The following is a 16544-nucleotide window of genomic DNA, read 5'->3' as shown; positions in this document are numbered from 1 at the left end:
GAATCCTGGACAGGACTCAGACAAACATCCGCACACACACGTCAGATGGGTGTGGGTGTGTGGGGGTGCCCATTGTCAAGTGTAATTTATCATTCAGTCAACGTCCTTCGATTGCAGTTTATCTTCGGAACTTACTTTACTGGGTCGTCAGTGTAATTTCTCAGTCCTCCCATTTCTTTTTCCCACCCATCAAGTTGCCTCTCTTTCGGTTTTCCTTTCAGACTGGCCACGATTCCCCCCAGTTTTCACCCTGCTTTCCCACGAGTAAAAGCAAAAGGAAAGTATATTAGGGGAACAACAAGGATATTCCCTCGGAGTTGTTATTGTCCTGGCTGTAGAATGAATGGCAAATCAGGAAAATCTGACCCCCAGGTTGTTAGTTTTCTTGCAAGGATTTTTAAAGCCAATGGGAGCAAAATAGCAATTAACATGGATTTTCAAACATCCACCTCATGTACCCCCTCTCCCCCCGTTCACCACAGTTCTCCTGGTAATAATCGGAAATAATTGAAGAAACGAAGGAAAGCAGGAGGAGCAGCAAAAACAGGATACTTATCGGAGGTCCAGGGGTAGGGATGACATCGCTTTGAAGGATGTTTGTATGTGCAATTTGTAGCGTTTTAATTGTTGTTTATCCGATCTAGAACAGATGGGGTACAAGATGGGGTTTCCCAGGGAGCAAACTGCACCACCGCAAGCCACTGAGCTAATTTTGATTGCGGTGCATCGGCAGGTGAACGACGATGTCGGTTCCTAATTAACTATGCCACTGATGTTTGGTTCGATTCAGCAAATTGGCCTCAAATGCGGGTTAGCAGGAAGTTTAAATGCTTAATGCCTTCGGGGAATACAAAGCCCAAGGCAGAAGTCATTAAAATCAAGTCAAAGGAGTGATAGTAAGGTAAAAGGCTGTTAAAGCCACTCTATTGACTTAAAATAGTAAGAAAATGTATTTAATTATAATATTTAATTTAATAGAAAGATAATAATAATAGCTTAATAAAGTGGAAATAATTAGGATAAGTTTAAAATATATAAAAAGGGTAACTTTAATTAAAAAGGGTAAAAATAAAAAGTGTCTAAATAATGTTTGAGTTTAATCATTTCTAAGCAGATGAAAACAATAAGATATTAGTTTTGTTTATTCAAAAGAAAAATATTACATAGGATTTGTTAAAATGAATGGCTAAAGTATAATATGAAATACCCACAAGTGCAATGGCATCCAACGGTTATTTATTTAAATTCAAAATTTACTCGTTACTTTCCCTGACTCCCATTTTCTCTCTATAAATATGTTCACCTTCCTCTCATATTTTTTGTAAGCAGTCAGAGAGCAAAGGAATTCCGGTTGTAACTCCGAAATATTTGTTTATTTGCCTAATGCGCAGACTCACCACTTTTGCCGGCAGGATTCAGCAACAAATGTTTATGCTCAGGTCTGATGATAAACAAACTTGACTGGGACCAGAAAATATAAGATTAGAAGACTGAACTTACCTAAAATAAGTCACCAAACAAATTATTATTAAATGAATTAGTTGTAAGGTTTTTAAAAATTTGTATTCATGATAAGAAATACAATTTGTTTAAAAACCAAAGGAAACTTATCTAAAATGAGCATTGAATTATTGAAAACATTTTTTATAATATTTATAAAATATATTAATAAAATATTATATTATTTTTCCAGCTTTACAATGTTAAGTAAATGCAAACTGATTATCCTTTTGATAATAAATTCTTATCACTAGCCCCGGCCAAGTTCCCTTACATCCTTTTACTGCCGCTCTTTCCTCGACTTTTCCCCGCGCTGAAACAGCTGATTTCCCTGCAGGAATTTACTCCGAAAAGTCCGCTTCGATTTCCCCATGCGAAGTACGAAAAACCCGAGCCGCAACGAAGTGCGGAACTCACCACCCAGCGAACATTGCTGTGGACTGTTCCCGGTCTCCGGTTTTAAGGAACCCTCATATCTACTTTGGCATCGCACGCCGTTCAGTTGAGTTTTGGTTACTGCCGCCAACGGTTTGCAAGAAGAAAGTGAGCGCGTGTCGAGATTCTTGTGGCGTTTTTTGGTGGGGCCAACTTCGTGGGCGATTGGCAGCAAACATAAACAAACGAAGTGCGACTTTCCTCGGAACCAGCTAATTGATATCACGGACATGGGCCGGCTAGACTTTGGCCACTTTTGGCCTGGCCCAAAGCAAGCGGAAGCATTCAAGCCGCAAAAAACATTGTGAGAACTCCAGGGGAAATGTAACGAATTGTGTGCGAAAAGAATTGTACAAGGAAGTAGAGCAAAAATCAAGCAACACGAATATATATATATATCTATATCCCAGTGGGAGTCGTGTGTGTGTGTCTGTGCCAGTGTGTGTGTTAGTCTGGGGCAGGGCAAATAAATGCTCGTGCTACGCTTTTTTAGCCAGTTTATCTTAAGGCGAAATACTGTAAAAAATTGTAAAATGGATTTACGTTTCGTATTCATCGTTTTCCTGCTCAAGTGGACCCATGCACAAGGTAAGCTCGACGGAAAAAAAATGAAATAAAACTCAAACTGAATAAAAAACCCATCCTGGTCATGGATTTCCTTCCTTCCTTTCTGGGTGTTTGCCTGGCATTCTCTGTTTGTGCAGCTGCCACAACCTCCGGGTTAAGTGGGCCACAACGGGGTGTAGTCGGGGGTGCAACTCAAGTGCAATTCAGCCGGCCTGCAATTGCAAATATTCCATAGAAAATTGCTCAACAGAGAGGAGTGCTCGCTCGTGAATGTATGACATTTGTATGGATGTGCGATCCCGTAATGAGTTGCATTTAACTCATCCAACTCACTTGGCCGAGATGTTTTGGGAGCCCGGCATATTTATGATGATTGCCGGCAGGTGTTGAATGGGTATAAAGCATCGAGCTGGCCCAAAGGAATCCCTGCGATGTCAGGCTCGAGTGCATCTGAATGCAGGTTTATCGATACGCCGGTTTGTCTGGAAATCTGCATTCTACAGACAGTCTCGTTCCAGATAGATAAGTAAATGGAGTTATTAGATTGGTTGTCTGTGACAAGTCAAGAATAAAGTACACTTAGCAAGGATAAGCCCACATGATTTACACAAAGAACTTCGAAATGTATTTTAGTTCAAAGAACATTAAAATTGTTTTGCAAAATAAAACAATCAAACATAGAATTTGTGATTCGACAATCTTGTTTCCCAATCACAATCAATTTGAAAGTATAAAACCGCTAGAAGAAAAGTTATAGATTCAGTTATAATTTTATTATTCATTATTTTTTCGTGTGATTTAAAAATATGTTCTTGCAAATTTTTGTGGTATTAATATTTTTGTACCCAGTTATATTTTATTTGTTGAAAAATATGTTATAGATAGAAGTAAACGATTCATACATACATTTTTAAATTGTTTTACCTCTGTCGATTTTTATTTTATTTGTTAATTAATGAGTGCTTGATTAATATATGACATTATTAATAAATAAAGTGGCTAAAATAAAAAAAATTTATTTCCAAAATGAAATGATTAAGATATACAAATGGTATACTTCATAGCTTCATTTCACATTCTGAAATATTTTCCCTGCTCATCCATCCTAAACGTAACTAAACTTTATTTGCCAGATTAGCGTATTTCCTGATTTGCATTTATTTGCCAAACTGCCTGATAACTTTTGAGGCACTTCCAGAATCGTTTCATCCGGCAAAACATACTTGTACGCAATGCATTGATTACTTCCTCCCCAAAAACTTTCGCCAACTATAATTCATAACTCTTGCTTATCTCACCATTAAGTTGTAGCCATCAAATGGGAATTCGTATGTGGAAAACTTTTATGCCAGACGCAAAACAATTTCCGCAGCTTCCACACCCAAAAGCAAATTAGTGGAAAATGTTTTTGGCAAGAAAAGGGAAAGGGAACGAGAACGGGGATTTCCCTCGGGCTGGCTAACTAACCGAAATGAGTACGAATTCGAGGCGTGGGCCTGAATTCAAGTGAGTACTCAGGGCCATGACTCAAGCGGACTGCTTTTGTTGCATAAAATATGCGCATTTAATAAGGGGCTTCCCACACTCCAACATGAACGGAATGAATATGTAAATGTTGGCCCACAAAAAAAGCAGTTCGGCACAGGCCACAAATGATACAAAAGATATTTCATATTTTCCGTAGGTATATGTGTGTACATTCCCATTTTGTTGCTGTTCAATTTGCGTTCTTTATGCTTGGCTCTCCTTTTTTGGTTAAGGGCATTTTTATTATGTAGTTCATGCATGTAAACGAATTCAATTGAATAATATCCTGTCATTTTGTTGTTACATCCTCTTCGGGCTACCCATTATCCCCCCACCCCCACCCCTCAATCACCCCACCAAACGACCGCGAAAACTCCCTCGTTTGGCATGTCAAAATTTTTATCAGCGCACAAAATCCGCCAATGCAGGATGAAGGATATGGAGGAGTAAATAAATAAATCCCGGCAACACGCGTGTTGCTGCTCCCGTGTATCTCTATCCCGCTCTGACAGGATCCTCCTTCCCGCTCCCTCCTTTTCATCGTCCCGAGCTCTGAAAAGTATGCAATAAATTTCAAGCAAAAAATATATTGGCATTTTAGTGGGTTGGGGTTGGCTGCTCCTCTGCGTGTGTGCGGTGTATCCAATAAAAGAAAATTAAATACTTTTGGGTAAAGATTTTTCTTTGACTAAATAAAATCGTACCTCTGTTGTCTGCAGGGGTTCCAGGTTTTTTTAAAGTACTCTTTTAGTAGCAAAAAGTATTAAAACTATACTACTTTCAGTGGTTTTAATAAGACGTCAATATAAAAAGTATAGCTAAGCAAATTTGAACATAAAAACTATATTAAGTGCAGGTTGCTTTTTCTAACTAAATTCTAAATTCACTTTAATTTTAATTAATAGGGTGAATCTTGAATTTAAATTACCAAAACTATATTATTGTTCTATTTATAGACTCTATAAATTCTAGGAATATTTTATCTTTACAAACTTTTTGCCATATCTGTTACATCCTTTAGCCCAATTTGTATGCCATTTCGCATAGCGGCTCCCAGTTGTTTTTCATACTTTCCGTTTCTCAACTTTCTTCAACTTTGCTTAATTTATAAATTATGCATTTTGTAGACTACGTTACCAGGCAATTATCATTTTCCTGGGAAATTGTTGGGCCGCTTGTTTTGGTCTCTCGCTCATTTTTGGACGGCCCCAAAGAAAGTAGGCTACGCAAAATTAATTTCTTCTGTATGTTTTTGCCTGTGTGTGTGTGTGTGTGTGTGCCGGCATGTGCGTGTGCTTATTTATTTGGCTGGGCTGGGATTCAAGAAAGGACTCAACTCGGTTGTCTTATATTCCTGGGCCTCGTGCCTGGCGGCGGCCAAAAGCAAAGGGCATAAATTTATTTGGCAAAAACACAGGAGCAGCCAGCCATGGGAGGAGTAGGAAAAAAGTTTTGCAGACCGGAATATTAATGAGTATTTAACCTAAATTGTTGCTGCCTTTGATAAGTGCCATGAAATATTCCCCATGTAGCAGCCGAATCTATTTCTGCCCTTTAACCCTGCGGCATCAATGGCAGACAGGAAAACTTGCCATTTCTCTGCGGAATGTGTGGGCCTTCCCTTGTTGCTCAGGCATTAAATTACTTTAGAAGTGTGGGGAAAAAAGGGTTAAATTATTTTAGATGCCAGAACGAACCCAAGCGGTTGCCTTTAAGACTTTTCTCCCAAATAACTCAAAGGACCTGCTACGAATTTTGCTCTTTTCCGACTTCGTTGTCGGCGCCAGGAGAATAGGTATTATTTGACCAGACTCGAGTTAATTGAAAAGGCGAAGGTATTTATTCCTAAAGGGAAAAGGACCAGGCCAGCAAGTAATAAAGTAATATGGAATTAATTTGGAGTCTATTAAATATAGAAATATTTTAGAAATTGACAGCCAGCTGGAAAATAGAAAATATTTACTTGGGAGCTTATGAAACACAGTGGTAATTGACTTGCAAAAATATGCGAGAGAAAAAAGAAATAAGGGTTTATAATAAAAGAGACAAGTATATTTAAAGGACAAAATCTACTTTTATTTCTAGCTTTATTTTAAATGGACTTATTATTATATTGAATACTTACACATTGTTTAAATTTTTTTTATTTGCTGATTAGAAATAATTGTAGAACTGAAACAAAACATTTCAAAAATATTTGGCTTAGCTTAAAGCCGCTAACTAATTGTCTGTTTATTTTAGTCAATTTCTACTGCTTTTACACACACAAATTCCAGGCAAAGCAATTACCAGTTTTCAGTTGTATTCACAACGCTGGTCCTGGCAAATTGTAATTTATCTTAGCCTTGGGCCAAAGGACAATTCAGGCAGATAGTCCTACAACAGACACACAGACACACGAGGGAAAATTTTAATTAATTTCTGCATCAATTGAACGGCTGTCATAATACAAATAAAAGAGATGCGCACCAAAACACACACGGATACTTGTTTATTTGTTTGCTGGGGCAAACGCACTAGGCAAACAATGGCCACAAAAGGACATGCAGGACATGCCATTCAAAGCAAACTGAGCACCACACTCATAATCGCCATATTTTGATTAAGTTAATTAAGCGATTTCTCGTCGATGTTTTGTGTATTTGGACCAATGCTAATCCTCTTCCACACACTAAATATCCCCATCCCAGCGATTACCCGCTGAGCTTCAAGTGTTTGCCATGTGAAAACATAATTCACTTCATTATTATCCGAACAGGGCCAACAACAATGGAACAGCGGGTAGCAAAAACTGCAACAACAGCCATGAAAATAACAACAGCTCGGAGCGGGGCAATTGAGCCTAATGAATTGCCATAGTAAACGTGGCTGAAACAGCTGCCAAGGCGCTACGAGGCCATCAAAACTTTAAAGTGCTCGAGCTAGCCATTAAAAATGGAAGAAGCGAAAAAATTAACACTGGCAAAAATACGGAAACAAAAACATCAACAAAAGGCAGGAGTGTTTTTCCATAATGAACCGAGGCGAAACTTTTACGCTCTCGGTGGAAAATGCAAAAGTTTGAAAAGCGTGTTGGGAAATTTGTTATTATACTGAGGCCACGAACATTATACCATCATTTGTTTGGTTTTTGAAACTACTGCATAGGTGTTGTATTCTTTTGAATACTGATATGCCATTCCAATAAACTTATATATAATATGAAAATTTAACATTTAATTTAAGCTATTTGATCCTTTTCCAACAAGATTCGATATTTTAAGCATTCACTAATTTTTTATAAGGCAAAGAACTTCCTTAACCCTTGTCAAAAGCCATGATATTCCACTGTATCCCTTTAAAAGTAGAGTGCCCGAGTATGACGACGTAAACAAGTGTTGAGCATATTTTTTACGACAAGTTTGATAATTTCCAGGACCTCTTTTCCCACCAATCTGCCAGTCTGCGGCGCCGTCGAGCAATCATAAAGCAAAAAAAAAGTGGGGAAAAATAAGAATGCCATGCGGTCAGTGATGATGTCCTGGTGGTCCTCCCACCGCCAACTCCTCGCTCGCATTTCTCGCGCATTTTTCAAATACTTACCCTTTGCCGGGGCAGTCGGAAAAAAAAGGGTCCGCGGACCTGCGGAGCAAGTGTCATTGACATTTTAATGTGCTAATGAAGATGACGACCCCAAAATGCGGAAGAAAAATGCTTAAGTTCATAATATAATCAAATTGTTATAAAAATAGTCGACAGGCTCCGTCGCCTCACTGTCGCAGCTTTATATTGTAATTTTCCCTTCTGCCCTCTTCACTTCGCTTCATTATCGTCATTGCATTGCTGGGTTTTTAGTTGATTTTTATTTTTTGTTTGCTTGTATATAAGCCAGCTGCTCAAGGACCTGCGGTGTTTATGGGTTGTTGCAATTTTATTTTTTTATTTTGTGGCTTTTTTCCTCAGCGCATTGTAGGTCCTTTAGTGCACTGGCAGTCAATTATGTCAAAGTTGTCAATTCATGAACGAAAATTGCAGGGCGTTAGCGTAAGCTGCTTTTGTAATTTTTTTTATTTATCAAAGTGCAGAAAATGTTAAATGTAGGTTATAATTTTAAGTGCAGCGAATGGAAGGGCGGAAAGGAAAAAAGATTGAGTGGTTGAGGCTGACAAACTGAAATTGAAGGGGGCGCAAAAGTTTTTGCCTTTAGTGCATTTAGTTTGGCTAAATAAACGGAACTGGAGTAATCAAGAATGAAATTTATAATTGAAGAACTCCATTTCCGCATAAGTTCATGAGTAATGGGATGAGTATTTAAAGAAATTAAAGGATAAATTTCACATAAAGTGCAAATAAATTAAGTACTTGTTAAAGTCCGGTTTATATATTTTATGGAATGGTAGGGTATTTAACTTAACTAACTGTTATAATTTCAGTTTATTTTATATTGGTCAAGTGCACTTTGGAGTACTTTCCTAAAAAACAAAAATTTGCACAGGTAATATAAGCCTTTATTTTTTAGTAGCAATAAAAATAACTCAAATATTTTTTATGTTTACTAAAAATTTGAGTTTTAAGCCTTTAAAAAGTATTATAACCTGGACATTAACAGCTTTTAAAGACACAGCTGCCACTTTCATCTGATTAAATATTCTCCCCCATTTTTACAACCCACTTCGAAATCTAGAGCTCCATTAAACTTTAACTTGAAAACTCTTATCAACCGTAATCCTTAAGCGGCTTCATCTTCGGGGCACTTAAATTTTAAATGCCATTCGTTAACCCTTTTTGCCGCCTTTTTATGACTTATAATTTTTGCCAACTCATTGCCTTTGCCTGGTTCGAGGAAAATCGCAGCCTGACTTTTTCGACTTCACCATTTGTTGCTCCGGAAATATCCGAGAAGTCTGCATAATTTATCAATGTCAAAGCTGGACCGATGATGAACGCTCGAAAATTGCCAGGACAGCAGATTGTAGCCAAGCCCATTTCATTGTCCTTTCTCGGCGAATCGATAAACTTACTTGTTGCCCAAGAAGAAGTCGCAGGGAGAGGCCATAAAATTTGAGCTTTTTAACAAGCAAATCGAATGAAAGGCCGACGACAGGGATATTGTTGATATGAGTGAACAAAAAATAAGCAAAGAAAAGAAAGAAATGAAATGAAAAGGACAAGCCTGCTGACCCGAGTCCAAGCTGCTTATCAATGGCCTAAGCTAAGCATTCCATTCCAGTCCCATCTTTTGTTGACTTACCTTTTGTATGGCCAGTCAGGACATTTTATATTTATTAAAAAAACAAGAAAGGAAAGCTAACTTCGGGCGGAGCCGAAGTTGAAATACCCTTGCAGAATATTCTGCAAATTATATTCTCCAAAATCATTCATAATGCATTCTTAATACTCATAAAAAATCCCAACTTCCTAACTTTAAAAACACCAAAGTTATATCATTTCCAATCGTTCAGTTATATGGCAGATATAGAATATAGTCGGCCGATCCTTATGAAATTTGATATGTCGGATTGATTAGGCAAAAATAAAACCCATAGAAAATCCCAACTTCCTAACTTAACAAACACCAAAGTTATGGCATTTCCGATCAATCAGTTATATGGCAGCTATAAGATATAGTCGGCCGATCCTTATGAAATTTGGTAGGTCGGATTAATTGGCCAAATATAAATCCCATAGAAAATCCCAACTTCCTAACTTTACAAACACCAAAGTTATGGCATTTCCGATCAATCAGTTATATGGCAGCTATAAGATATAGTCGGCCGATCCTTATGAAATTTGGTACGTCGGATTGATTGGCCAAATATAAAACCCATAGAAAGTCCCAACTTCCTAACTTAACAAACAGCAGAGTTATGGTATTTCCGATCAATCAGTTATATGGCAGCTATAGGATATAGTCGGCCGATCCCGGCCGTTCCGACTTATATACTGCGTGCAAAGGAAAGAAGGGTGTGTGCAAAGTTTCAATTCGATATCTTTAAAACTGAGAGACTAGTTCGCGTAGAAACAGACAGACGGACAGACAGACGGACAGACGGACAGACGGACAGACGGACAGACGGACAGACGGACATGGCTATATCAACTCAGGAGGTGATCCTGATCAAGAATATATATACTTTATAGGGTCGGAGATGTCTCCTTCACTGCGTTGCACACTTTTGACCAAAATTATAATACCCTCTGCAAGGGTATAATGAGGATGAAGCAGCAACAACAACTTTCGCTTCGTTTCTTGGGTTTTTTGGGTAATAGGCATCCGGTCATAAAAACATGAATTGTGGCTCTTAGCAGCAAATCCAATTGGGCATAAATCGGCTTTGTCGCCAGCACATGAGATGGATCCTTCCTGGTTTTGGTCCTGGTCCTCGTCTTCGTCCTCGTCCTGTCTCTGAAAATCCCATTCCACTCTTCCTTTTAGGTTCTCAGGTTCTGCTCGTTTTATGGCTTTGCTCGGCTCTCCATTGTAGGCTTTATTTTATGTGCATTTAAGCACAATGCGCTTATTGACTTAATGACAAATGTAGTTAGGCAACACAATGACTGACAATGCACTGCGAAAAATGGGAGCCTTAAAAGCTCAGTTGGCAAAGGTTATTTAAATGTAGGCATATCATACTTATATATATGCAATATACAAATAAAAATCTATCTAAAATCTATGCTTAATATTAGATATAATTATATGAATTCTAAAACAATAACCAGACAAGGTTTTAAAATTATATAAACAATTGTACTGATTGAAATACTAATTATTACCCATTCAGAAATTGATATTAATGTTTATTGAATTCCTTTTTTTTATATCATTTGTTATAAATAAATATATATATATATTACAAATTCTGACAGTGTTAAATCCCATTCCCAGTTCCTGTTTCCGATTCCCATTCCCGTTTCCCGCTGCCGTTAACGTTTCTCCTGCTGTTTGTGAGCCAAAGTGCTTGAGTTTCCTATTATAAGAGACTTAACTGAAATTGCATTGTGGCCTGCATCCTGCACTTGTCACCGCCAGCCCCGAGCTATTTTCCTCTTCATTCTCTGCTGCTTTTCTCAAGGATGTTGACAAATTTACAAACGCGAAAGTGAATTTTCTTTCAATTTTGTTGCAACGACAGGAGCCCAGAGCTGCTTATTCGGATCGCCCCTTCTCTGTCGCACTCTAAACTCCCTATTTTCCTTTTATCGCCTGCTTTTCCTGACAGGCAGGATGCGCGCCTAAGTAGTTTTTGTATAATTGCACTCGTCATTGTCGCCGTCGACATCCTTGTTGGGGATCCCTTTACCCCTGACTCTGTCTCTGTTCCTATCCTTCGCCCCCTCTCTTTCTCACCTGTCTTCCCCTCTCTTTCAGTGCTTGTCTTCCCCTCTCTTTCACCCCTTAGAAAAAGGTTACCCCGCGGCAGTGACAACAACAGCAATTAAGGAATGTTAACAAGCGCACTTTTCAACTTTGGCTCGGGGCTCTCTGTTGCACTTCAAAGGTGTGCCGCTCTCCGTCGGTGTGTGTTTTTGCTGGGTGTGTGTTTGTGGTTGTGTGCCACGCCCTTCAGCCTCTTTTTGCGGCGTTTTCGGGCCAAAGACTTTATCTGTGGTGTGTGTGTTTCGTTTTTGCGGCTGATTAATGGGGAATTCATTTAGTTTTGCACTTTAAAATATTTAAGATTTGATATAACTCAAATCTTTCAATTAAGACATAAAAATATTCAATAACTAACTTATTAAAGCAAAAAGTATTGAATGCTTTAATGAAATAATATTTACCCATAAAAGTACAATCTTAAAAGGGTTTTCAACAAATATATTTAGCAATTGTAAAAGGACATCTGCTTAAATATGGACAGCGAACTCCCAGAAATCGTTAAAAAACCCAATTCAAGGCATTCAACCTTGTCTTCTGAATTATTCATAAAGCCATACACTGTAACCCAGTTGCATTCTCAATCAGACAATGATTGACACATTGCCTTTGAGCACTTAGAAAACCCCCGCCAATTAAAAATCAATTTCAACAGGACATTCCTCTGCAAACAGCCTTTGGCCGTAATTTAACAAATCTGGAAATAATTGAAAGTTAGCAGCATAAATCCCCTAAAAACAACTAGCTGTCTGAAGCGAAACTATGGCATAGTTTTAAAAATTCCCCTGTTGACAATTAAGTTAAGCAGAAAACACAACAAGGACCCAAAGAACCCGAAACAAAGCCAGTCGCAGACACAACAGAAGCAAAACAAAAGCCAACTGAAATGCGTCAAAGGCACGCAACCCTAAAAACTGAAAAAGGATAAGGGAGTGGGTGGTTGGAGGTGGGTGGGTGTGGGTGGGTGACAGATATATCCACCCACCCATGAGAAAGGAGGAAAACTGGTTTCGGTTTCGGTTTCTGCTGGTTAGCAACCCTAATTTACTTTTAATAACTTCATAGGCAGAGCTCAAAACACAAGAAGGGTGCGAGGGGGGCGGAGGGAGCATTAAAAGTGTCCTTTTTCACATGGCCAGGACGAGGACGAATGCGTCGGCGTTAATTTCGATTTTGCTTAACGAGGGTTAAATGCCCGCCCCGCTCCAAACAGTTTAACGCAACTTGTCAGAGTTTGTCAGCAGCAACGGCAGCCAACTGGGCGTATGAGCGATATCGATAACGATAATTACACATGCAGACAAGCCCCTCCACCTTCCACTTTTTCTCTTTCCCAACGCATTCAGGTGAAAAATTCAATTTGCAACGTGCAGATAGGCCCGCCAGGCCGAACATGTCTAAGTGTGCGATTGGGTTTCGCATGGACTGGTATTTTCAGCCTTTTTTCTTCGTTTTTTTTTTATGGGTAAGAAACTTTATAGGGGAGGCATTCGGTTTTTGGAGGCTGGTGGCCTGGGGCGCATCAAGTGTGCGGCTGCATGACTGAGTGACTTTGCTGTCAGAACATGGATTTGTGATGCAAGAGATGTCCAAAAAGAAGAAATGGGAGTCAAGGCAATCGCAACCAAGAAGTAGACATATGACAAGCTAAAGTGTGTCCCCAATAATGATGACATCGTGTCACGATGAGTTCTTATTCAAATGTAATTTTTGTTTTAATTATGATATATACTTGAATGATTTAAAGAATAACAAGAAAGGAAAGCTAACTTCGGGCGGAGCCGAAGTTGATATACCCTTGCAGAATACTCTGTAAATTATATTCTCCAAAATTATTCATATGATGCATTCTTAATACTCATAAAAAATCCGAACTTCCTAACTTTACAAACACCAAAGTTATGGCATTTCCGATCAATCAGTTATATGGCAGCTATAGGATATAGTCGGCCGATCCTTATGAAATTTGGTAGGTCGGATTGATTGGCCAAATATAAAACCCATAGAAAATCCCAACTTCCTAACTTTACAAACACGAAAGTTATGGCATTTCCGATCAATCAGTTATATGGCAGCTATAGGATATAGTCGGCCGATCCCGGCCGTTCCGACTTATATACTGCGTGCAAAGGAAAGAAGGGTGTGTGCAAAGTTTCAATCCGATAGCTTTAAAACTGAGAGACTAGTTTGCGTAGAAACAGGCAGACGGACATGGCTATATCAACTCAGGAGGTGATCCTGATCAAGAATATATATACTTTATAGGGTCGGAGATGTCTCCTTCACTGCGTTGCACACTTTTGACCAAAATTATAATACCCTCTGCAAGGGTATAAAAACAGTGTATAATTATTATAAGTTCAACAAGAAAGGAAAGCTAACTTCGGGCGGAACCGAAGTTGAAATACCCTTGCAGAATATTCTGCAAATTATATTCTCCAAAATTATTCATATGATGCATTCTTAATACTCATAAAAAATCCCAACTTCCTAACTTTAAAAACACCAAAGTTATGGCATTTCCAATCGTCCAGTTATGTATATGGCAGCTATAGAATATAGTCGGCCGATCCTTATGAAATTTGGTAGGTCGGATTAATTGGCCAAATATAATACCCATAGAGAGTCCCAACTTCCTAACTTAACAAACAGCAGAGTTATGGCATTTCCGATCAATCAGTTATATGGCAGCTATAGGATATAGTCGGCCGATCCCGGCCGTTCCGACTTATATACTGCGTGCAAAGGAAAGAAGGGTGTGTGCAAAGTTTCAATTCGATATCTTTAAAACTGAGAGACTAGTTCGCGTAGAAACAGACAGACGGACAGACAGACGGACAGACAGACGGACAGACAGACGGACAGACGGACAGACGGACATGGCTATATCAACTCAGGAGGTGATCCTGATCAAGAATATATATACTTTATAGGGTCGGAGATGTCTCCTTCACTGCGTTGCACACTTTTGACCAAAATTATAATACCCTCTGCAAGGGTATAAAAAGTATGTGGAAGTTTTAAGTCTTGCAGGAGTAAGCTTAAATTTAAGGCAAAGGCTTTGTATTAAAGTTTTAAGTTTCCCCCAATATTAGTTTTCCAAATTATGCTAAATTATAAATAATTCTTCAATTTAGGATTGTTAAGCATATTGTTTCTACAATCTCTTCTCCAAAGCCCCAATACAAATGGCTTAATCCAATCAATTTCATCTCTATCCCTAAAATAACTCATTTAGTTTTGATTTTTTCTGCAACCTGTGTTAATTTAACTCTTTAAATCTTAAGCTTCAAGAGTACTACTCTAGTTTTCCTGTTTTATCTGAAAGAAAGGTGATGGTAATCGATTTAAGCACTCCCAATTCCCATCTCTAATCGCATTCACAGCTGCAGATTGTAAAAGAGAAGACGACCGAGAAATCGAAAAGACACGGCCCAAAATCGAAGGGGGAACGCAGAAGTTGAGTGACTGAAGCGGAACTGTGAACGCCAGAATCTGTGATTTGATGCCATGTTCTGGTGGTGGTGGTTGCGATGACGCCTTTGCCGGTTTTCCAGCTTCAGATTCTGTTTTAGCTCCATCTGTAGCTCCCAGTTCCATGTTCCCAGTTCCCAGCTCCTTTCCATTTCCATTTCCATCTTCATGGACCAGTCTAATGCCATTGCCATTGCCATTTCCATTGCCTGCTTTTGACAGTCGTTTTGCAAACATGTCGAAGCCATTAAGACAATCATGCGTTCTGCCAGCCCATCCCACCCAAATCCCCACATACTACATCAAGTGTTTTTTCGGAATGCTCCTTCTGCTCACACTTCCCATTCCAATTTTTCTGCAGATTTTTCCCTCCTCTTCCATACATTTTTTTTTGTGTGTGCTGGATCGTTTTGTGATGCATGTTTTGTTTTTGAAAAATGGCTGTCGCGTCACTTCTATTGTGTTTTTGAGTGTTTGTCCTTCATTCTCCTCATCTGCCTCTCGCTTTCGTCTGTTTGTCACAAAGATTTATGCGTTGCAATTTACACAGGAACAAAAAAAGAAAAGCGGAGAAAAAATATAGAAGTGCGGCAAAAATGTTTGCCCAACGCTTAGATTGAGTGGAAGTCCTTTTTGTGGGCACTGTGTAGGTGTTGAAACGGATTCCAATACTGAAGAAGCTTTTCTCCCCTCTCTCTCGCTCTTTTTTAGCTGTCTCTTTCAAGGACTTTACAAGTCTAGTGGGTGTGTTTTTTACCAAATCATTTTTTACGGGCTTGTACTTGTTCAGTATTTATTCATCAGGGTGTTAAATTACTAAAGTGGTTGGAAAATTCATTAAATTGCTCTGATCTTGATAAATTGATTTAAGAAAATAATATTTAAGGTTTGTCTTATTTCATTTAATATTATTAAATCCTGTCAAACAATCCTACACTTCAATAAGCAATACTAACTAAATAATACTAAATCAACTGCCATTTTTTAAATTTTAAATTAAAGATATTAAAATATGACCGTGACCCACAATTATGTTTCTTTCTTTTATTTATTAATATGGTTTCCTACCGCTATTAAGCCCGAAAATAATGTTGCCATGAATTTAATCAACTTTTGCAACCCACCGAAACCAATTCAAAATAATATTCCGGCGGCCTGAAAAACTTAATGACTTATGAGTGGGCATAAAACGGGACCGAAACTAAATTATGCCATATTTCACAGAGGACCATGTCCCACCCACGAATCACCCCCAAAAAGCAGACACCTAACCGAAAAACGAAAGCCCCCTTTTGAAAAATAAAACGCATTGCAGCATAAAAAGTTTGAGAGACCATAAAAAGCCGGGGACAAACTAATGAAAGGAGCCGAAAAAGGGGGTGGCCATCTCCCCAATCGTTATCACAACAAAAAACAAGGATAACGGAGGACAGGACGGGACAACGACTATAACGACAGATTGAACCCTTCGCTTTTAATGCAATTAAGTTTAATTGAAAATTTTCACTCCGAAATTATGAGGCGAACGTGTTGGAGGAAGGCAGAGAGCCCCGGCAATCAGGCAGATAGAAATTAACATGAACACACTGTTATGGTGGAGTGCTATGTCCTGGGTGCTTGGCACGTACTCGTCTTCGTCCTTTCGTCCTTTCGTCCTCTCGTCCTGACTGAAAGCAATCAAGCG

The 16544-nt window shown here is 38.7% G+C and overlaps 1 protein-coding gene across 1 annotated transcript in view; it reads left to right on the top strand.

Moving 5' to 3' along the window:
- Positions 1-1998: 1998 nt before the first annotated feature.
- Positions 1999-16544, top strand: part of LOC108038105 (roundabout homolog 2) — a 46968-nt gene continuing 32422 nt past the window's right edge. The window contains exon 1 of the mRNA XM_044459989.1: positions 1999-2523. Coding sequence (XP_044315924.1) covers positions 2406-2523 — 118 coding nt within the window. The 5' untranslated portion in view covers positions 1999-2405. The remainder of the gene's footprint in view (positions 2524-16544) is intronic.

This window comes from Drosophila rhopaloa, unplaced genomic scaffold, assembly GCF_018152115.1.
Source record: "Drosophila rhopaloa isolate 14029-0021.01 unplaced genomic scaffold, ASM1815211v1 contig_2, whole genome shotgun sequence".
NCBI lineage: Eukaryota > Metazoa > Arthropoda > Insecta > Diptera > Drosophilidae > Drosophila > Drosophila rhopaloa.
Note: the sequence above shows the minus strand (reverse complement) of the source record. Positions and strands in the feature narration are given on the sequence as shown.